The 21,847-nt window shown below is 40.8% G+C and overlaps 3 protein-coding genes and 1 long non-coding RNA gene across 5 annotated transcripts in view; 3 read left to right on the top strand and 1 right to left on the bottom strand.

Moving 5' to 3' along the window:
• The window catches only part of LOC112488033 (uncharacterized), a 1,909-nt gene extending 1,177 nt beyond the window's left edge, over positions 1-732 (bottom strand). The window contains exon 1 of the long non-coding RNA XR_003051698.1: positions 645-732. This is a non-coding gene — a long non-coding RNA (uncharacterized LOC112488033). The remainder of the gene's footprint in view (positions 1-644) is intronic.
• On the top strand, positions 7-10,875 carry LOC103389353 (transcription factor 7-like 1-B). Of its 2 annotated transcripts, none has more exons than XM_017038694.2 (12): positions 7-713; positions 1,692-1,761; positions 1,872-1,990; positions 6,346-6,423; positions 7,110-7,227; positions 7,425-7,506; positions 7,615-7,671; positions 7,972-8,088; positions 8,192-8,357; positions 8,652-8,759; positions 8,860-8,908; positions 9,243-10,875. In XM_017038694.2, the coding sequence occupies exons 1-12, from the start codon at positions 543-545 to the stop codon at positions 9,812-9,814; spliced, it is 1,707 nt and encodes a 568-aa protein (XP_016894183.1). In that variant the 5' UTR covers positions 7-542; the 3' UTR covers positions 9,815-10,875. The 2 variants fall into 2 exon arrangements, with proteins under 2 accessions (XP_016894183.1, XP_008322961.1); XM_008324739.3 differs by having other exon boundaries at positions 7,422-7,506.
• Positions 10,876-11,498: 623 nt separating this feature from the next.
• casp17 (caspase 17, apoptosis-related cysteine peptidase) lies at positions 11,499-14,697 on the top strand. Its single transcript, XM_008324740.2, has 4 exons — positions 11,499-11,822; positions 12,256-12,419; positions 12,519-12,642; positions 13,738-14,697. Exons 1-4 carry the CDS (start codon positions 11,609-11,611, stop codon positions 14,049-14,051), a joined length of 816 nt encoding a protein of 271 aa, XP_008322962.1. The 5' UTR covers positions 11,499-11,608; the 3' UTR covers positions 14,052-14,697.
• Positions 14,698-14,922: 225 nt separating this feature from the next.
• On the top strand, positions 14,923-21,361 carry LOC103389355 (hippocampus abundant transcript 1 protein-like). The gene is made up of 12 exons (XM_008324741.3): positions 14,923-15,304; positions 16,686-16,775; positions 16,901-16,963; positions 17,076-17,203; positions 17,292-17,406; positions 17,985-18,203; positions 18,290-18,403; positions 18,691-18,762; positions 18,858-18,970; positions 19,237-19,334; positions 19,613-19,776; positions 19,869-21,361. Exons 1-12 carry the CDS (start codon positions 15,194-15,196, stop codon positions 20,148-20,150), a joined length of 1,569 nt encoding a protein of 522 aa, XP_008322963.1. The 5' UTR covers positions 14,923-15,193; the 3' UTR covers positions 20,151-21,361.
• The last annotated feature ends 486 nt before the right edge of the window (positions 21,362-21,847 follow it).

The following is a 21,847-nucleotide window of genomic DNA, read 5'->3' as shown; positions in this document are numbered from 1 at the left end:
TAACGATGTAGGGATTATCCTGGAATCAAACTTGGATTATTTCTTTTTGTCCCGTGGAGAAACTCAGTCGCTCGAGGCAAAACTTTTTTACTTCGGTTTTTGTTTTATTTCGTTTTTTTCAAAGCAACTCAAGTTGTAATCGACCTTTGCGAAACAGTTAAGATAATTTAACGGCAGTTTGGTGCACCAACTTGTATTTTTTATTACTGTCGTCTTCGGAGAGTCGGTCTGCAACGGGAGCCTTTCCACACCTTAGGAATTTTACGAGGCTAGAAAAGTGTTTGTGAAGAGACCGTAAACGCGTCGGACGGATAGCCATTCAGCTAACTGTAGCTGCACACCCGCTGTTGTTTTTACACTTTTATCGCCAAAAGAAGACAAGAACGATGTTTTAACGTAGCACCCAAATTTGCTGTGATGGTTTCGAAGCGTAGTTAGCGTAGTATTGGCTTTTTATATAAATTCGTTTAAAGGTTTTTATTGTTTTTAACCAAGTAAAGTTGGGAGTAAGTTGTTAGCAGTTAGCGGCTAACAGCATAAAGATGCCACAGCTGAGCGGCGAAGACTTGGGAGCGAACGACGAGCTCATCCCTTTCCAGGATGAAGGGGAGCAGGAGGAAGAGAAAAGGAGCGTCTCGGCTCACAGAGATCTGGACGATGTCAAGTCCTCCCTAGTCAACGAGTCGGAGACCATCAGCAGCTCCGACTCAGAGGTGCGTTCACTGACTTTTTGTAACTTCGATTAATCAAATACTGTAGTTGACTTATCCATGCAAAGATAACTTTAAATGTCAATGACAATTGTTTATTTAAGTTGTAGTTCGAAAGCTTACATTGCTTAGTTCAAATACAACACGTTATTTATCGTTATTAACATTTTTTTATTTAGCTTTTTTGATAGATGTATCGGCAAGTTTGATTAATATTCAATATAAATAGTATAATATAATACCCTCTCACCAAAATGTATTTTTGTCGAATGGAAATGATAAATTGTATTACATTGTATTTCTGACATTTAGGAATTATTAATTATTTTACATGGACAAAATCAATGAGAATGTAAGCCTGGTGGAAATAAATTGGTCATGTACTGTAAACACGAAATCAGAAAAACTGAAAAATTCATATTATTTGCACCATCTTTATATTGTAGTGTAAACATGACATTGATTAATGTTTTTATTGTCAATCTCTTGGTTTTCAAATAACTTAGGATATGATGTTTAAGAACAAAGATGTGAGTTTGTTTACATCTGAGGTGGATTCTTATTTCCAGTTAAGTCACCAACACACATGCATGTCAATTAAGTCAGATTATGAATTCATTTTTAGTTATTCTCTCATGTGAACAGTGGAACTGTATTTTCAGTTGTGAAGATTGTTTTCAGACAGTTTGTCAATTCTCACCCTTTGATGGAAATCGTATCCACTTTTTCAATTCTTGTAATCATGAAAAAAGACATTTGAGTACATTTTGGGGAAACCCACACTAGAAAAAAAATCTAGAAAAACAGAAGCCAACACTGTATTTGATTGACAGCTTATCCTGTCCAGCAGTAGAATGGCAAAATACATGTTTAAAAAAAGACATGGGTCTGGTCAAAGAGCTGAGGTTATTTCTGTTATAAATTTACAATGCTCAGCGGAATATATTTTTAATATTTGACTGTTTCTCTACATCCTTACAGGCAGACCGGCGACCCAAGCCCCGTTTGGACCTGGAGAACCGGGCCAGACACAGTCAGCTGTTTGAAGAATGTAATTCTATTAATTTATTGGTCTAGTTGTATTGTTGAATCGCTATTCCAATTTTCCTATACATCAGCTTCAGACTAACACACTTGTTGCTGGGTTTGTGTGTGTGTCAGCTCTGAGGAGGCAGCAGGATGGCAGTCTCTTCCAACCACCGTATGTTGGATATCCCTTCTTCATGTTCCCAGACCTGGGGAACCTCTGTAATCCTTACTTCGCCAATGGACCACAAATGGTAAGTGACGCTAAAATTACATTCCAGCATCAGGATTTTTATCCAACAGATAGATTTGCCTTGTTGTATTGCTTAGAAATATAGACGCACCGACCAGACCAGAGATCAGAATTAGGTGTTCAACATGATCAACCCTGAACAGTGTACACATATTAGTACACATATTAGTACACATATTTTCAGTTTTGCGTGTCCATCAGGTTGACAAGGCAGACATGATTTTGTTTGTCAGAAAATTACTATTAATGCTCAGGAACCATCACTCTGTTCCTGCATGGGTTGTCAGTTCAAATCCGTCTTGTTTTCTCAAATCACTCACTGAACTTATTGTTATTAATGTTTGCTCTTGGATTGTGTTTAGTTTTGTAATTATTGGACTTTTTTACGTGGGGAAAACAGAAGTCAGGCATTGTTTCAAGTTCTTTAAGTCACTTGGAAATATCATAAACTGCAGATACTTTCCTTTGTTGTGCAGACCCATTGAACAAGGTTGTATTGGTCAATGAGTTGAGTGTACAGGAACCATTTCAGTCGGCACTAAATTCTAAAAATTGTTGAAGAAACAACGTGTGACTGAATCAAGTTTTTGAACTTGATGCATCTCTACTAACAAGTTTGTTAAAAGTGCCCCATTGTGAAATTACATTTAATCATGGGGTGGTCTATGGCTGGTTGTTTATTATTTGTTTCAGTAGATTGGTAGAGGAATGTTTACTTCTGTATTCATTTGCCTTTGTCTGTTGTTGAAGCCGAAATGAGTCTTAAAGTAAGAAAAACGTTCTGTGATGAGAAGATATGTAATGGTTTGAAAACAAAGTTTGTTTCACCAATTTTTTAAGAAATTATTTTTTAAAAATTCAGCAATACTTAAAAACTGCAGGTCTACTTTATCCTCCATAAACAGCTGTGATCAGAATTAGGGCGTTTCCTTTTTTCCTACAATCAAGTTTGAATGGATTTTATGTGACATCCTTTTTTATGAGATACTCAGAGCTTTTACTACCTGGCTGGCTGCCTGTTAAAGCAGAATGTGCTGAAGTGAGTTTGCAGTCAAGCAAGGTCAACAATCGTTATACTGTCTTCTTGGCTGGATCCAGAGTATTCATACAAAAGTTGTGGTGCAAAACCCCACAAGGGAAGGTTTTTTAGGTTTTATAGTTAAGAACCCAAATGAAGCGAAATTTTTTTTTCCAGATCAGAGTAAAAGCATCACATTGCCTTTTAAATGTTGGGTCAAAAGGGAGTTGAATCGGACGTAGGGTTAAATAGTGCCTACGTTTTGACCCTGAACTTCACATATAAAGTCATTCATAGATGAAAATCTATGAAATATTTTTGTGCATGTGTGTGAGAGTTGAAGTTAAATCCAAGCTCATGAAATAATGTAATCAAAAGTCACTTCATGTCAGATGTCACAGTCAATATTGTAGCAATGATACAGGACATATATTCTTATCTGGAGTCTAGGTTGTTGGTTTAACGCAAATGTAAGGACTAATAATCCTGCTTATTATGCTAATGACTTGCTGCTACACCTACTTCTTTTCTGCTCTGACCAGAAATCAGAGTTTAATCAAGTTGGAATTTCAGTTTAAGCTCAGCAGTGAAAACAGTCATTTTGTCAAAAAAAAAAAACTCTGACTTTGTCAGAAACGTAGTTTTAAAGTCTAAAGAGTATACAGGAGTTTACATAAGTGGGATAAGCACTCATGGATTAACAATGGAAACGAAATATGTGAAACCATGGAATTGGTGTCCAGTAGATTGAAATAGTAGTCACTCAGGAGTAAGACTTTGTCTGGGAACTATCTCTGTGTGTGTGTGTGTGTGTGTGTGTGTGTTGGACAGGCCTGGACACAGTCTGTCAGGAATGAGATCTGATCATCACTGACAGGCTGAAATATCATGTGTAAAATACACATGGTGGTTTAGATTTCTGCTGTTTTTCTCCCTGCTGTTGAATCAGGTAATAAACTGTTGACAGTTAATCATTTATAGTAAAAAAACCTACGTGCACACACACGTTGTTTTTCTAACTTCAACATTAATGACACATTTGTCACCTGACTACCAGTCGGGGGGAAAAAACACAGAAACTGTGTTTTTAAACAATAAGTACGTGACTTGTGTTAACTTGTCTGGCTGAAAAGAGCGCCCTCTCTGGAAAACACAGGCATTATGTTTCTCTTTCCTCCTCTGGTTTGTTTTTATAAGTGTTTCCTCTGTGGATTAAAAACCCTAGACTAATCCCATAAACCCACTCCCACAAACACCTGCATTCCACAGCTTTGTGATAGACACACACACACACACACACACACACAGGCAGTAACAAACAGACTCCTCCTCCCTCTTTAGAGCCCATTGTTGTCATTAGGAGTCTGAATAGTCCTAATGCATGGCTCCACAGGGGGCATCGTTACACCTCATTAGAATTAACAAACTACCCTCTCCTCATTGACATCAGACTGATCTCTACAGACGCACTGATTGCAAATTTTGGTCCAATTATTGCGTCTGATATTTTTCTGTCACTTGCCGATACTAAGTCGAACCTAAATTCCATTAGATGACAGCGTGCCTGTGTTTTATCCCCTGCTTCACTCATCATGGGCTGCAGTGATTGTTTCCTGATGCCATGTTAGATCCTTAACTCGCTATCATATGAGGCTGAGTGAAAGAATTTAAGATGGAATTTATCAGGTAAGCGATAACCAGGATTGGGCCAGCCTGTAGTTTCCTACATGCAGATAAAAATGACCAGCACCAGTTTTCTACTGTTTCTCCTTACCCAGAATACAGAACTGCTCCATCCTCCTTCCACCGACAGATTAAACTGTTCAGCTCAGATTGTGAAGTGAGCCTTACTACGCACCGGGGTAAATGTTTTTGTTGTTGCCCCAAAAAAACCCCAGAAAATAAAAATAGTTGTCGTGGCGTCAGATTGTGACCAGAGCAGCCAGTTGAAAGTGGAGTCATTTTAAGTGGGTGAACTGCTGAGTCCGTTCATTTAGGTGCCGAACTCATACCTCTGGTACTTGGTACACGTCTCACACTTTTACAGCCTTTGTGTTAATTTAATCACACGATCGTCACCAAACCATGAATAAAACTGCATGCTGGTGTGTAGTCATTTTTTGTGTGTGTGTGCGTATTGATTTTCCTGATATTTCCAACAGCTGGATCCAGTTAGTGCTCTGAGCCTCAGCTTCCTCAGGCCTCTGAATGTGGGACGAGATTAAGCTCTGTTTGTGTTTCTGAGGAGCTCTGTGTGTCTGTGTGTGTGTGCGCGCGCACATGTGTTAGCTGAATCAGATGACTATCGGATGACCGTCATGTCAACTTTTTTTCCCTTTTTTTTTAAACTGAGGAACTGGGGCCAGGTTTGCTCAGTTTGAGGAAGTTGAAGTGAATGAATTTGAACTCTGGTTTCATATGAATGTTTTTTTTTTATCACTGAAGTGCAGCAACAGTGAAACTGTGCTGTTTATTGGACTCAGGCAGCAGAGAATGCAGGATCTTTATAATATGACCATCTGTTGCTCTTGATGGTCAACCAAGAAGTTGAAGCAGCGTCAACGATGGTGACGTCACACCACCATCGTTGGTTATACGTTTAGATTTATGTTTTCAAATGTAATGGTTGCTGGTTTGATCGTCAGTCTTTTTGTATGGGGGGGAGGAGGGGGTTGTACAGTTATACATCCTAGTATGAAGTGAGTCTGACTAGTTGATTGTCTGGGACTTGTGCTGAAGACCAACATATCGACAGGGCAATGTTTGCTCATGTTATAAATTCAATGAGTCGCTGCCTCTCTTTGCACTGGTCTGACTGGATGGTTGACTTTTTACGATAAATAAATAAAAGTTATCAAAGCCTGCAGCTGGAACAGACAATTTTAGTTTTAACATTTAATAATCTGTCAGCAATGTTTGTGATTGATGACTTTGCCAATACGTCTGTCAGTGTTAAAAACCCATTATACTGTTAATGAACTTTCACTTATCATATCCAACATGTGTTCATCATTTTGTGTTACAGCCCTGGGTGAGTTTCCATTCACAGTCACTGGACTATTAAACAATGACCTTAAACCAGACCTGGGCAAACTACGGTCCGAGGGCCGGATGTGGCTCATTTGGCATTTTACTCCGGCCTGCCAAACTTCTCCAAATTATACTATTAATATATATTATCATGATACTTCAGCCTTTTCCCTGCAATGTCCGCATTTCCAAAAATGTTGTGACTGCTAAATTCCTGAAGATTGACCTCAGAGGTGCTTGAAAAGAGCAAACTCTGTAGATTCTGTCGAGGGTGTGTGTTTTATTTGTGGTTGATTTTCTCTTCACAGTACCTGCCCTTTCAGTGGCCTGTACTCGACGTGCCTGGAAGATCAGCCATCAGAGACTCTGCTACTCCTACACAACTGGTCAGGATGACTATACGCACACACACACACACTGTTTTTTGTCTTTTGTTAGTGCTTCACTAATCTAATGATGATTCCAATTGCCTGTCTCTCAGTGGGGACCTGTGAAATGTCCCCACAAGTATAGTTGTACCAAGAACGCACACACTGTCCTCACATGAGTGAAAGGACAGGTACACAGGATGACAGTGTTGACTGGTGGTGTGCAAAGTATCGAATAATTCCGAATTAATTTCAGATGTTTTAATTCAGATGTTCAAAAGAAAATACAACATTTCATTAATTTGTTTTTTACTTTGCTGTTAAGTAATACTTGAAATGTCTTAATTAATGGTAATGTGTTAAACATCAGAGTTCTTCAGGTATCGTCTTAGGTTGAACCTGTTTTTGGAAAGCGAGGGTCATGAGAGTCTGGAGCTTGAAACCTTTATTGTATTTATTTTAAAGTAACCAGGAATATAATTGATCATTTCTGACCGACGTCTGTGTTTGATGTTAAAACAGACATCAGAATTATATCATTTCCAAACTACATTTCTTTAATATTCTACTCAGTAGTACTCACTACGCAGTATTCTGGTTTTGGAGGAGTTTGAGATCCATTGGGTAATCCTGCCATCTGGTGGACAGGTGGCAGAACTGTAGCTAAAATAACCACATCGTTGTCTTTTTGTTCACGTTGACAGTCTAACAGTGTCCCTGTGGTGCAGCGCCCCCACATGGCTCCTCTTCACCCTCTGCTCTCCTACAGTCCGGAGGCCTTTTCCCCTCAGAGACCCTCCCCTGGCTTCTCTCCAGACACAGGTTACTTTCCTACTGTCCTTCAGACACAGACTAACACAAACAAATGCATCAGTTTGGTTCATGTTACATTTTCAGATAAACACTCAGGCTGCACGTGTATTTCAGATTAAAAGCACTAGCTTTAATCTGCAGATTAGAAGTGACAGGGTAAGTCCACCGTGTGACATGTTTCTGTGTGAATCTCACCTGTACAGCAGGTGTGTCCAGGACTCTCCCCACTACCTGTTACCCCGTGTCTCCTGGAGGCATGACTCAGATTCCCCACCCACTTGGCTGGCTGTGAGTCAAACACAAACACACACACACACACACACACTGTCAGTTTGATGGAATTCCTCGGTGTTGATGGTGTGGGGACATGACAAGTGTTTGTCTCTGTGTCCTTAGGCAAGGACAGTCCATGTATCCACTCCCAGGCGGGTTCTCACCTGTGGCTTTGTCAGGGTAAGTCTGCGTCATAGCAGTTTACTTCTGGTTTTCTAGAAACATGGGAGGACAGTGCTGTGTGGTGTGGACCTTAGTGGTCGTAGCCAGAGATGTTTGTGGTAGATAATCCAAAGTGATGGTCCAGTCTTCCTGAAATATTTCATCATTGGGAGTTTTATGACACAGACCTGAAGGAAATTCAGTAGAAAGAGAATTTATTAAAATGAGATAAGAGACCCCTGCTCTAGGGCTCTTGTGTTTTGTTTCCAGTGACATAGAGCACACCACATAAAAAGTAATCATCTGTCCTGTCCCCAGTCTTATGTCCAGCAGTTTCTCCCCACGTTTGGTGTCCACCCCTCAGTCGTCCATTCCTCACCCGGCCATCGTCCCTACAGCTGTGAAGCAGGAGCCCGGCTGCAGCGGCCAACCAGGGTAAGAGACTCAGAAAGACTGCAGACTCTGTGGTCTTGGCTATAGAAGGTTCTCAGAACAGACCAGAGACAGAAGACCAACATTGGTGTGTGTCTCCCTGCAGGAGGTCAACCATTGACGAGGCCCAGGAGAAGGAAGAGGAGAAGAAGAACTACGTCAAGAAACCACTTAACGCTTTCATGTTATACATGAGGGAGGAAAGACCCAAGGTGGTGGCTCAGTGTAAAGTGAAGGAGAGCGCCACCATCAACCAGATACTGGGACAACGGGTGAGTGACAGCTCTATTATAAAATCTTAAATTATTTCAAGGGAAATTTCTGAGGTAAAATAAAAAAAGATTTGCCGTCTTTGTCCCAACATTTTGCTTTTTTCAAACTATAATTCATATATTAGTTTTATTTTTCCCTATTTCTACCATATATCTTTGTTCACTGTTTTCTGTTGTTTTACCAAAAGTATATCTATAGAAATACTACTATAATAATAAGCAGAATATTATAATAAGAGCAGAATTTGTTTGTTTCTTTGTGTGTGATGTGTAATGACCATGTTTTGTGTGCAGTGGCACTCCCTGTCGAAGGACGAACAGGCTAAATATTACGAACTGGCTCGTAAAGAGAGACTCCTGCACTCCAAACTTTACCCTACATGGTCTGCCAGGGAAAACTACGTGAGTATACGGAGCGTCGTTCTCACATGAATGTCACGGTATCATCAGCTGATACCAGGGGGTAAAGGCTAACTCTTTTGTTATAATTAATTCCTCTCAGGGTAAAAAGAAGAAGAGGAAGAGGCCAAAGAGTGTGTCTGAGATGGAAGGTAAGTCCACTAAAGTTCTAGTCCTGGGTGGAACAAAGAAGAGTGCCGTCTAGATACCAGACATTTTCATACACATGTCAGGCTACACCACCACAAACAAAACAAATAAACTGACCCTGTTCTATTCAGCAGAACTATTCACCTTCACAGTAAAAACATTCAGCATCACTGATGGGCAGTGTTGGAACTCAACTTCAAGCTGTCCTAAGAGCACCCTCCCCTGAATTAGGTTTACCTGAAATTGATGTATCTGCCAAATGTATCACCTTCAGGTTCCACCCTTCTTTGAATATTTGCCTTGTGCCATTCACTGACCAGAATGTTCTTTGTTCAGATCCTGCAGCTGACACTTCTCCAGAGGACTTGTCCCCACAGCTCAAGAGACCCTGCGCCCCGGGCGCACCTGAGACAACACCACGCACCCACTCTCAAACCCTGCTCACTGCCCCTCCCCCACAGACTGCTCACGCCCACAACAGTCGTGCCCACACTGCCTCACACCTGACCCACACCCACCTGTCCCAGGCCAGCCCCGCCTCTTCACTGGACTCTCCAGCTACACCCACCACTGCACTGGCCTCACCTGCTGCACCGGCACCAACCTACACCGATCACACCCACTCGCCCTATGGTGAGCAGCTGCAGCCGCTGCCCCTCACCACCAAGCCCCACAGACCACCACTCTCTCTGAACCGCAGCAGCGCCACCTCAGGGCCATCCACACCGTCCTCCACTTCTTCTGACACTCCCACACCCTCCCCACTTGCATCATCATCCACCAGTTCACCTCTTCCTCCCCCCCCTCCTCTTCTGATGACTCAGCCTTTCTTCATGCCGCCTCTCAGTTCTCACGGTGCCCTAACACAGTCGCAGCCGTTCTCACTCAGAAGAACCAATCACCTGTGAGCGCCTGCACAGACTGCTGCTGATGTTCAGACCTGGGTTTAACCCTGGTGACCTGTCTGGAATAAGACACATTGGACCTGCACGAGGTTCAAATCCGAGTACGTACTGAGATCCAATACTAGAGCTACAGCAGAGCTGGTTTAAGGATGAATGAGTCCACACTCCCGTCGGACCAGTCTGTCTTGAGGACACTTGGAGACACGGACAGCTCAGCTGACGTCCTCTGACCTGCTGCAGCAGAAAGCCCCTAAGACCCTGTCTTCCGCTGACATCTTCTGACCCACTACATTGGGGAATGTCTCCTGAATTAATGACCTCTGACCCGCTGCCACATCAAAGATTTTGGTTGTCACATAGGAAAAATCAACTTCATTGTTTTTACAGTTCTTAGCACATTTGTTAATTTATTCAAAGCTGCTGTCGCCATGTTATCACTGATTGTCACTTGAAGGTTTTGTTGCCATTTTATAATTTGATTTCACAGTAAAGCAGCAATGATTGGATTTAACTCATCAGCAGCAATGAAACCTTTTACTGCGTCCTTCGTACTCAGGCCAAAGAAACGGATCACACTGGTCCTTGCTGACCTTCAATGAGCTGTGGACATGCACATCATCCTGAGGACCATTCTGGACCCAGCTGCTGAATCACTGTCCTCCTCGTTTAGTGATATGTCTTCTGTTGGAGGGACATGTTTTGACATTTGTACCAGGACAGACTTTTGTACTAATTTGACATGATGTGAGGACAGATGTGAAGAGCAGTTATCTTCTTCGTACCTCTCTTTCCTCTGCTGTAAATATATTTTTCTAACTCTTTTATAGATGTATCGCAATTTATATTTGGTATAAAAAGGATAGAACTGGTCAATATTTGACTTCATGGATACATCATTTTAAACCTCACTTTTTTAAAGTCTTTTCACAGAATTTGCTTGTTCCATAGTGAAGGTGTGCCACAGGGTGCTTGTATAGGAACCTCTATTTTCACCAGCTAACATTAAGGGTTTGTCTGTTTTCTGAATTCTTTCATGTGTTTAATAAATATTCACTGAGTTCTGATGCCTCTGGCTATTTGACTGGATTTTTTATTTGTCAGTTTAAATTTGGTTAACTTATTTTCACAAAACTAAAATTAAAGCAGTTCTGATTGAATTGAAACTAAGAACAAGTTAGTTTAGCTGAAACACTGCTCATAAAACATTAATTGGGAAACTTAAAATAAAATGTTACTGCAAAATATCCCCACCTGTCTTTGCTTTTTCTTGTTTTGCTTCTGCTTGTTAACTAACAGCATTTTTTCACTGTTTTTTTCCACTAATGTCCATTTAAAATTAGAAAAAAAAATCAAGACACTTGCAAACAAAAGAAAATATAATGATACATTTCCACAGTGTAGTTTTTAAGGAAATTCCTGCACCCGTGGAAATTCCTGCCATTATCAGCATGATGTCAGGTCGATTCCCTAAAAACAAATTTGTGCTTTCTCTTTCATTCTGATTTTTTAACAGTTTTTTTATGGCGGCACTGACTGAAGAGATGGTGCTATTGCTGCTATTGCAGAGGGTTTATGGAGGTTATGTAACTTTGGTTGAACCCACTTATGACATCTGCAGCGGTTACCGTGCAGGAAGTACCATATATGGTCTATAAAGGTGTGAAGCGTCTGTTCAAAGCTCTGCTGGGAAAAGGTGCAGGTGACAGAGAGTAGTCAGAGAGAGAGAGAGGGTGTAGACATTTAACAAGAGACAGAAACAGTCACAGCAGCTCAGAGAGACCAGAGGACGCTGAAGACATGCCATGGGGACGTGCTGCAGTCATGGATGAACAGTGCAACCGGGCGTTGGTCATCTCTATGGAAAAATTTGATTATGGCGTAAATCTGGGACCTAGACCGGGAGCTAGAAAAGACGCAAAGAAACTCCACATGACATTAAGTAAACGAGGCTTCAAGGTGGACATCCACATCGACCTGTGTGCTGATGAGATATACCAGCTATTTCAGAAAGGTAACGCATAAGGACGAAGACAGAGAGACAAACAAAGACACCAAGTGAGGGTTGGACAGTGTTACACATTGTCTTAAACACGGAGACAGAGAATAAGCAAACTTTGAGTCAGAGTCAGACAATTAGAGACAAAGAAAGAGGAATGCAGAGTCTGAGAGACACATATGTAATGACAAGACAAGAGACAAAAACACAAGCAAAGAGCAGGTTTTGAAAACAGGGAGCAGGGAAACAGACAGGATACTTCGGGACAGACAAAGATAGAAGAGAAGAGACTGAGACTTAGAGAATAGAGTTGTTTAAGACATAGAAGCAAGACAGCAACAGAAAGATCATGTCAATCTTTATAATGTCAAGCGTGGACAATGTCCGGCTTCAGGTTTCCCATTGGACCGTCTTCATGTGGTCCACTAACTGTTTGATGTCTGTGCAGAGAGCAAGCGTCCAGTGCAGGACTGTTTTCTGTGTGTCCTGTCCTCTCACGGTGAAGAAGGCTGCATATTTGGGGCTGATGGGAATGTGGTCTGGCTGTCCCAAATCTTCTCGTGCTTTGACAACCAGGTCATGCAGAACAAGGTCAAATTTTTCCTCATACAGGTGTGTTTGGGTTGACGACTCGGTCCAAAGCTGTGGGTCAGGTGATTCTTTCTCCAGATTATCATGTGTTTGTCTCACTGACGTCTTTTGTCCCTACAGGCCTGTCGAGGATACAAATTGGATGATGGTGTAGAAATTGACTCGGTGGACGGAGAAGGGAGCAGCTTCTCTCAGCAGCTGGATGTTCCTGTAGACACAGCTGTGATGTATGCAACTGCACCAGGTGAGCACATGGAACCACTCACTCCCGAACAGACCAAAGTCCATAGAGAAAATCAGTGATTTTAGCTCAGACCAAAGTCCATAGAGAAAATCAGTGATTTTAGCTCAGACCAAAGTCCATAGAGAAAATCAGTGATTTTAGCTCACAGACCAAAGTCCATAGAGAAAATCAGTGATTTTAGCTCACAGACCAAAGTCCATAGAGAAAATCAGTGATTTTAGCTCACAGACCAAAGTCCATAGAGAAAATCAGTGATTTTAGCTCACAGACCAAAGTCCATAGAGAAAATCAGTGATTTTAGCTCACAGACCAAAGTCCATAGAGAAAATCAGTGATTTTAGCTCACAGACCAAAGTCCATAGAGAAAATCAGTGATTTTAGCTCACAGACCAAAGTCCATAGAGAAAATCAGTGATTTTAGCTCACAGACCAAAGTCCGTAGAGAAAATTAGAGGAGCTTCGAGCTTTCACGGACTTTGCAGATGCTGTTCCAATGCTGCTTCTTGTATCCAATTTGGCCCATGAAAACCTTAACTTGGATCCTGTAAATAATTATTTCTATTCGTTCCCTGTTTTTGTGCAGTAAGCAGACAAGCTTGAAAACTCACATCACAGATTTTCTCTATGGACCAATTAAATGAGTTGTGTGTATCCAGTACCTGTATACCAGTATACAACCATCCACACAGACTTAAACTGAACTGAAATGTACTTAAACAGGTGACATTCCTGACATGTATCTAACTGGCATCAATACCCATGGCTGGTTGGAGATTACACCCTACGCTCTTAAATTTACACTGTGATAAGACTTTCAGTCTCAACCTTTGTTCACTATAAACCAGTTAGTTAACCCGCCTGGTGATCATTTTTGGCAAATCTTTGATGAGAATCCTATCATTCTTATCTCAGGACTCTGGACATGTGGACATCTCAAGGAACAAGAAAAGAAAAGAAAAATCCCCAAATTCTGCTGAATGTTTTAAGAGCTAATGATAATTACATTTATGTAAAATAGGCATGGTCGTATCATATGGTTGGCTGTGGTTAGCCTTTTAGCTAAAAACTCATGGTTTTGATTCTTTAACCTCCTAGGATATGGAGCCTTCATGCACCCACTGGGTTCCGTATTCCTCCAGACATTCTGCACGTTATTGGAAAAAGAAGGAAACCGTGAGATGGAGCTGACACGTCTCATGACCCGTCTGGCCCACAGTGTGGCCTACAACTTCCAGGCTAGAGGCCCAGTTCTGGGTGGGAAGAAGGAGATGCCATGTCTCCTGACACGGATGACCAGGGAAATTTTCCCGTTTGCTGAGCCTGAAAAAGAAAAAGATGGAATGGACCTTTCGGCCACGTCTCTGGTAGACACTGATGTCAAGAGAAGACGGACACCTTCAATCAGTTAGTCAGTTCACATGACTGTGTAGAGATGGCGTGGTGTCTGCACTGATTTTATCAGGGAAACATTGCACTTGTGACGGACTATGGTCTATTTAAAGTTGGTATTTTATCACATCTCAGGCATTTAATCACATTTAAAACAGGTTAAGGTTCCTATAATAGAATTTGGTTTTTAATGTTCATGTTTTTATGAAGGACATTTTTTGGCACTGGTGCCCTATGCTTTTTAAAAATGTCCTGGATAATTTTAAATCTCTGGCAATTTATTAAAATTTTCTTCATCTTTTTTTAAGTTTTGACTTTATCTATTGCCTAACTATTTGCTTGGGTATCAGACATAAGATATTTAATTGTGTATTTATACTATTGTATTGTTATATTAAGATGACAGACTTTCCATGTTTGTATATTTGCTGTTTTTAGTTGTTGTACAATGTTGTACCTTTTAAAGAGCTTTATTGATAAAATGGTATGATTTAAATTAGTTGGTGACAAAATGTTGTTAACTTTTGTTAAGTTCATGAAGTTGGCAGTTTCATTGTGCTTTTGTAAAATTTGATTTTTGTAAATATTATAGCACTCTTTTTCGAAAAACAGTAAATATTGTAGTCATTTCCATGTTTTGTGCTTTAATAGATTGTCCTCCAACAATTTGTTTTGAACAATCATTTTTTTAACAAACTTGAAGTGGGTTGGTGCCCATTATTATTATTATTATTATTATTATTATTATTATTATTATTATTATTATTATTATTATTATTATTATTATTATTATTATTATTATTTTACTTTGAAAAGCGACACCATCCAAACCGGAAAACTACGTATTTAGCAGAAAAGCTACTATTCTGAAATCTAATCTAAACCGGAAACTTGTGTGTGTTTCACTTCGTTTCTTAACGCTGTGCCAAACAGAGGCTGGACTGTGGCGAGTCAGTGACCGACGAGGAGGGAAATTCACGGAATAATTTTACTGACATTTCTGCGTACAAACACGTTGTCACTTATTGTTGCCACACCTTCACCTTTATATCTCGGTTTTATCTGAAAAATTCAAAACGGAGCAATTCTGGAAGCTGGCGGGGACCCGCGGCTGTGTGCCGCCGGGCATGGATGCTCGGTGAGCCGCAGCAGGTGTGAGGACATGATGGCGGAGCCTCCTGTGGGAACAGGCAGCAACAGCAATAATGGTACCGGTGGTGGAGGCAGAGTGTTACTGGTAAAGAGGCTGAACATGAAGGACGGAGGGACAACGGTGAGTGACGGAAAGAGCGGAACACCATTTTATACCAATGGACACCTGTATAAGCTTAGACTGACATTTATTTATTTTACTCGGTACATTATTTAGTCAACGTCTATGGTATGTAGTTAAATAACACAGCAACGCTGATTTATTGAAAATAGTGAAAATGACTCAATGCTAAGTAATAGTCTTCGTAATGCACACAACAAACATAATAGGAGAAAATAAAGCAGATATAATTTTCACATTCGTGACATCAATGTTCATACTTCAAATAAGTCAAATAAACGGCCTTTTCTTAAAGTAAACAAAGTAACTTTCCATCGTAACATTCGAGATGCCCAGATAAACCATGAATCTGTAGAAAGAGATGCAAAACAAAGAATATCAGCATACATTTACAAGATTTATTCAAAATCCTCATTTCAAATATGACTTGTGTTTTGCCGTTTACTTGCAGTACTTGCAGTTTAATTTTTTTTTTCAAGGAATGCGTGTTATGTGGTTTCTGTGCAGTAATGGAGGCACAGCTGTGTTTAGTGGTGGTGATGTTGCTGATGCTAAGGATGGAGCCATTATCGGTTATGTAACATGTACCAGCCACTGAAGCACACACACACACACACATACACTCATCTCTCCTCCTGCTCCGACTGTCAGCGTCCATTTTAACATCGTGCTCTGGCGAAGACTCTCGGGCATTTTACGACATTTTATCACCGTCACATGAACGGCAGAGATAAAACATCCTCGTCTCTCTCATCAATATTTCATCCATAGTTGTCTCTGTTTATTACAGAGACAACGAGCATGTTTTTATATTTGCTCTTCTGCGTATTTAGATGGAGCAACAGTAAGACAGCCAGTTTCCCAACAGGATTAATCATGTATTTGCATTGTGATGTAATGTGAAATAATAATGAATCGGTAACCTATGATGTCATACAAATATAATGAAACATTTTGTCATTCCATCAACTCAATAATAGTTTTGTAGGTTAAATGTATTTACTGCAGTGAAATTAAATGTCCTCCTGTGAATTGTTTTTTCTGTTTTGTTTTATTTTATTATACATCAGTAGTACAGTTGCACCATTAAATCCATTTAAGAAAGAATTCAATAGGAAAAAACACTTCTCAACTCATCAACAGTAGGTGTTTTGAAAGGCATTTTCAATTAGAAATTAGTATTATTATTTCAGCTCCTCTCCTTATTGGGGTCATCCTCTACTATTATACAGTACCAACAATTTCCAGGCATTTTCAATTAAAAATTATTCTTGTTATTAATATTTTTACTTCACTGCTCGGATCCATTTTAAATGTTGTAGGTCGTGGCTAGATTGACTGTGAAGACATCTTTGAAAACAGTGTTCCTCTGTTCTCTCAGGGTATTGGCCGGCCCAGTGTGTACCATGCCATTGTGGTGATCTTCCTGGAGTTCTTTGCTTGGGGTTTGCTCACCACACCCATGCTCACGGTGAGTAAAATTGTCTGTTTGAGGTATAGATGGCTCTGTTTTCAATGCTTTGTCAGCATGACGTCAGGTCCATGTCAGTCTTTATGACACAGACAAAGATTAATTCCATTTTCTTTTCTCTGCAGGTTTTACATGAAACATTTCCTCAGCACACTTTTCTGATGAATGGACTCATTCAGGGCGTGAAAGTTAGACCCTCTCTACACTAATTATGGTTGTATTTATTTTGCACTGGGCTTGACATAGTCGACTCCAGTCGAGGCCTTACCCCGTTGTCTGATTTGGGTGTCTCCTGTTCAGGGTCTGCTTTCTTTCATGTCTGCTCCTCTGATTGGAGCATTGTCTGACGTGTGGGGGAGGCGCTCTTTCCTGTTGGTTACTGTCTTCTTCACTTGTGCTCCTATTCCACTGATGAGGCTCAGCCCCTGGTTAGACATGCCTTTCATGATACTAATTAATTTGTTTGATTAAATGAATTTGTTAAATTTTTCTAACACCTGCTTGTTTTGTCTGCAGGTGGTACTTTGCCATGATCTCCATGTCTGGAGCTTTTTCTGTCACCTTCTCAGTCATTTTTGCCTACGTCGCTGACGTGACAACAGAACATGAGAGGAGTACAGCTTACGGACTGGTGAGATTACAGACGTGCTTACCTAAGGGACATTTTGTTGCGCTCACATTTTGGTACTTGTCAGTTGAGTTAAACAGACGTGTCCTTGCATTTAGTATGTAGAACCCCACTGTAAAGAAACTGAGCATAAACTGACCGAGGGGTTTAGTATCCTGGTGAAAGCATCTGAAATGTGTCACCACGTGGAATGACATCAGCTCCAGGAATGACATCAGCACCAGGTTGACATCATCATCAAGTTTCAGGTGTTAAATGTCCAGCACTGAATCTAAAACCACTGAGCCAAAACGGATGCGTCAGCTTAATCTAAGCACAAAGATGAGCTCGGAACAGGAAAGTCTTTGGAGAAACTGACTAGACATCATCTGCATGTTCAGCATTTATTTACACATTAATCAAAGGAAAGATGATCCAATAATCATTTCCTCATTTCAGCAATTATTTCATCAATACATCAGACATCTAGAAATCTCCACAACAGGAGCTAAAATGTTTCTTTAAAAAGAAAAACACTTTTAGAAATAAGTTACCCAAAACATGAAAAAGCATTTGAACGATTGTTTCTCCCCTTGCTCCAGGTATCAGCCACCTTTGCAGCAAGTCTGGTCACCAGTCCAGCCATTGGTGCCTACCTGTCTGCCTGGTATGGTGACAACCTGGTGGTTCTGTTGGCCACACTCATCTCTCTGGCTGATATCTGCTTCATCTTGCTGGCCATGCCTGAGTCCCTGCCTGACAAGATGAGGTTGAACACCTGGGGCGCTCCCATTTCCTGGGAGCAGGCCGACCCATTTGCTGTCAGTAACACATTTCATGCTTTATCTTCTGTGTTTGGCTCATAAATGACTGGTGAATAATTTCTAAATCCTCTCTTTTCTTTTAGTCTTTAAGAAAAGTGGGCCAGGACACAACAATTTTGCTCATCTGTATCACCGTGTTCCTGTCGTACCTGCCTGAGGCTGGACAGTATTCCAGCTTCTTCCTCTACCTCAGACAGGTAACAATCATAATACAGCAGTACAGTGCAGTCTGTCTGTGAAGGTATTTACATAATGTAAATTTAAATATAAAAGTACAGCAAGTTTTCTGATCAGTCAGGATGTTGTTAATGTAACAACCTTTTCAAAAGTACTCTTTGGATACCAGTACTACTGAAGATAATCTGAAATGATACTGATGGGTTTAATCCACCAAGTTGGTTCCTACTTCAGTCAGATACAGAGTTGTTACTGTTGTACTTTTACTCTACTTATTTAACTTTAATCATTTCTCTTTTTTCACCAGGTGGTAAATTTCTCCTCCACCACCATTGCTGTGTTTATTGGAGTAGTGGGCATACTGTCCATTGTAGCACAGGTAACACTTGCACACACACATACTCACTGTAGACTCTACAGTGTAGAGTGTATACAGTTATGTCCTCCACTGACAGACCCCACCTTCCTCTGCAGACCCTCCTCCTCACTCTGCTGATGAGAAATCTGGGGAACAAGAACACCGTTCTTCTGGGTCTGGGTTTCCAGATTCTCCAGCTGGCCTGGTACGGCTTTGGATCTGAGCCATGGTAAGAGCAGAGAGCAGTGTGTAGAAAGTTTAAATGAACCAGTGACCACATATCCTAATATGTGGTCACTGGTTCATTTAAATATAAATCTTCACAGATGAAATGTTCATTTATTTATTTATATAAATACATATACGTATATTTATATTATTTACTTTATTGATGGTTGTGATGACATCAGCTAAAACTAGATAAAAACAGACAGATTAATAATCTCAGATCTTAGATATGTGTTCAACTGCAGTCTACTGTCTGTGTGTAAACAGGATGATGTGGGCAGCAGGTGCTGTAGCAGCCATGTCCTCCATCACCTTCCCTGCTGTCTCTGCTCTGGTGTCACAGTCAGCTGATCCTGATAAACAAGGTACAACAGAGAAGATGTCCTCTTCTGTCCTTGCCTCTAGTTTTTCTCCTCTGTCATCTCTTCTCTGTATCTCTCCTTTCCTCTTTTTTCCACTTCTCTCCTCTCTTCTGCTCTTGTCTCCTGTGCCCCTCTCCTCTCTTGTCTCATTTCACCCCCCCCCCCTTACCTTTTGTCTCCTGTCATCTTTTCTCCTAAATCAATGCACGTCTGACCTTGCTGTAGATTTCTGTGATAGAAAACCACATCTTTCTGATCTAATCTGCCCTCCCTCTCCTCAGGTGTGGTCCAAGGGATGATCACAGGGATCAGAGGTCTGTGTAATGGTTTGGGTCCAGCTCTTTATGGTTTCATCTTCTTTCTCTTTGATGTGGAGCTGAACACCATGGACCCCATTCAGGGAGATTACAGCATTGACCCTCTGCCTCTGCACAGTCCCACTGAGGTACCAAAACAACAACCACAAAACACACACATGTCTTTTACATTGGGAAGTTTCAGAACAAACACATTTTTACCCATTCTTCTGTCTCTTAGAGGGCACTAATCCCTGGTCCTCCCTTTCTGTTGGGGGCATGTACTGTTGTGGTGGCCTTCTTGGTGGCGCTCTTCATCCCAGAGAAGCCCTCCACCTCTGCGTCCGCCTCCTGCTCCCAGCTGTCCCTCAGTGATAAGGCCCATCCTCACAGTAAAGAATCCATGTCCTCCTTGGCAGGTATTCACGTCAACACGCCACTACCAGGAAGCGATGAGGAGACTCCACCCACCACTGCCAGTGATGAGGACTTTGAGCCACTGCTGCAGGACAGTATTGTTTGATGGACAGGTGGAAACAACTTTAGAGGGCGGTGCTAAAATTAGACCAAGGAAAAAGGAGTAAAGAGCAGTTACAACCTTTCTTTACTGCAATACTTAAAGCTTGACATTGACATCTTCGGCCAGAAGATGGAGCTAAAGGGTGAAGATAGACCTGGAGCAGAGGAATATTGTAATTAGTCGTGATGGCTCTGTAAAGAGCAGAGGAGTGCAAAGATGTGAATGTATGATGTCAGTACAGAAGACTTGAAGAGGATCTATTTATTTATGTAATATTTATTGATTTCTGATCAGGCTCGGGACCAAAGGGACGACATGGTGAAATATTTGGATTAGAAAGGGGAGAGAATGGGGAATGTGCAGTCTCATCGGACTGAGACATTAGACATAAGAGAGTTTAATGTTACAATTGGTTGTTTTGTTTTTTTCTTTATCTTGAAGCTTGAAGTTGTTTTTTTCCATATTTTTTCCCCTGTAATTCTGATGTTAAAATGATGTCTGTGGTATTTTAAGGCATTGCATAGAGAAATGTGTCAATTCATTAACCAGGTACACTTCTGCAACAAAGTCCTGAGAAAATATGACTTCAAATGAGACGGGAATTGATGGTCCACTGCTGCCCCCTGTGGTCAGTTGGTTTGAGCACATTTAAACATTCGCGTTCCAAAACGACACATTTGAACTCGGTGCTAGAAACAGCAGTTGATCAGCAACACCTGTCTGACAAGAATACCAAAAACCTCATCGTAATGGGTCATGTGGAAAAGTGTTTTTTTTTTATCTTTAGGTTACTATTGAGAACAAGTACTGTTTCTACATGTACAGTATTTCACCTGCTCTGAGCTATAAATACTCAGACATGAATGTGAAGATATCAATCTGAAAGTACTGAGGTGACAAATGAGTGACAAGTACCTAGAATGTGTTTGTACAGTGTAGAATATAACTGGGCACAAACTCATACTGCAGAGTATAAATGAACTACGTTACTATGACTTTTTTTTCTTTTCTGTCTGTTGCTCTACCTCATATCAGTGTTTTTAAGTCACACTTAACCTGGAGTTTCTTACACTCCATGACCTTTATTTAAATATTGAAGTCACTTTATAAAATGTGCTGCTGAGCCAACAGGCTCTGAACAAGTAAGTTTTACACATCAGTTCTTCAGTGTGTGTTTTACAACAGCTGAACAGTAATAAACCTCCACCTTGTGACACCTGGAAGTCCAGTTGTTTTATATACACTCTGTGATTTCTACTGGAGCAGCAGATGGTTTTGACAGGAGCTCTAGAGAAGAGGATAATGAGTGACACAGAGTGTACATAGTTATTCATGTTATGGAACTTGAAACATGTAGACGGGGATGTGAACATAAAGGTTTGTATATATCATAAGTGAAGTGTTGAAGGCTGGCGTGTTTATTGTAGATTCACTTTTGAAACTATTTCTGATTGTTGTACTGTGATCTGTGTATGTCTACATGCACACAAGCATCCAAGTGCAGGGCTCCAGACTTTACTAAGACGTTCTCTCACCCATTTTGGTGGAACCGAGTAGTTCTTCCTTCGTCAATCCCATGAAGATCATTCAAATGGTGCTCGTCTCTTTGAGAATTGTCACAGAGTTCCCAGAGACACCAGCTAATGGAGTGAACTGACCTTACCTGTCAGCACATCTGTCAAAGGTCATGATGTGTTAAT

This window comes from Cynoglossus semilaevis, chromosome 14 (genome assembly GCF_000523025.1).
Source record: "Cynoglossus semilaevis isolate Cse_v1.0 chromosome 14, Cse_v1.0, whole genome shotgun sequence".
Taxonomy (NCBI): domain Eukaryota; kingdom Metazoa; phylum Chordata; class Actinopteri; order Pleuronectiformes; family Cynoglossidae; genus Cynoglossus; species Cynoglossus semilaevis.
The sequence above is the reverse complement of the archived record's forward strand: the minus strand, read 5'-3'. Positions and strand labels throughout refer to the sequence as shown.

Bases quoted from the DNA above. Each gene is read 5' to 3' on its own strand.
- LOC103389353 (XM_008324739.3), top strand. From the start codon at position 543: ATGCCACAGCTGAGCGGCGAAGACTTGGGAGCGAACGACGAGCTCATC. The intron at 1,762-1,871 runs GTAATTCTATTA...TGTGTGTGTCAG, and splicing joins CAGTCAGCTGTTTGAAGAAT to CTCTGAGGAGGCAGCAGGAT. The intron at 7,507-7,614 runs GTGAGTCAAACA...CTGTGTCCTTAG, and splicing joins CCCCACCCACTTGGCTGGCT to GCAAGGACAGTCCATGTATC.
- casp17 (XM_008324740.2), top strand. From the start codon at position 11,609: ATGCCATGGGGACGTGCTGCAGTCATGGATGAACAGTGCAACCGGGCG. The intron at 12,420-12,518 runs GTGTGTTTGGGT...TTGTCCCTACAG, and splicing joins TCAAATTTTTCCTCATACAG to GCCTGTCGAGGATACAAATT. The intron at 12,643-13,737 runs GTGAGCACATGG...TTAACCTCCTAG, and splicing joins GATGTATGCAACTGCACCAG to GATATGGAGCCTTCATGCAC.
- LOC103389355 (XM_008324741.3), top strand. From the start codon at position 15,194: ATGATGGCGGAGCCTCCTGTGGGAACAGGCAGCAACAGCAATAATGGT. The intron at 16,964-17,075 runs GTTAGACCCTCT...TCTCCTGTTCAG, and splicing joins GACTCATTCAGGGCGTGAAA to GGTCTGCTTTCTTTCATGTC. The intron at 18,404-18,690 runs GTAACAATCATA...TTTTTTCACCAG, and splicing joins TCTTCCTCTACCTCAGACAG to GTGGTAAATTTCTCCTCCAC.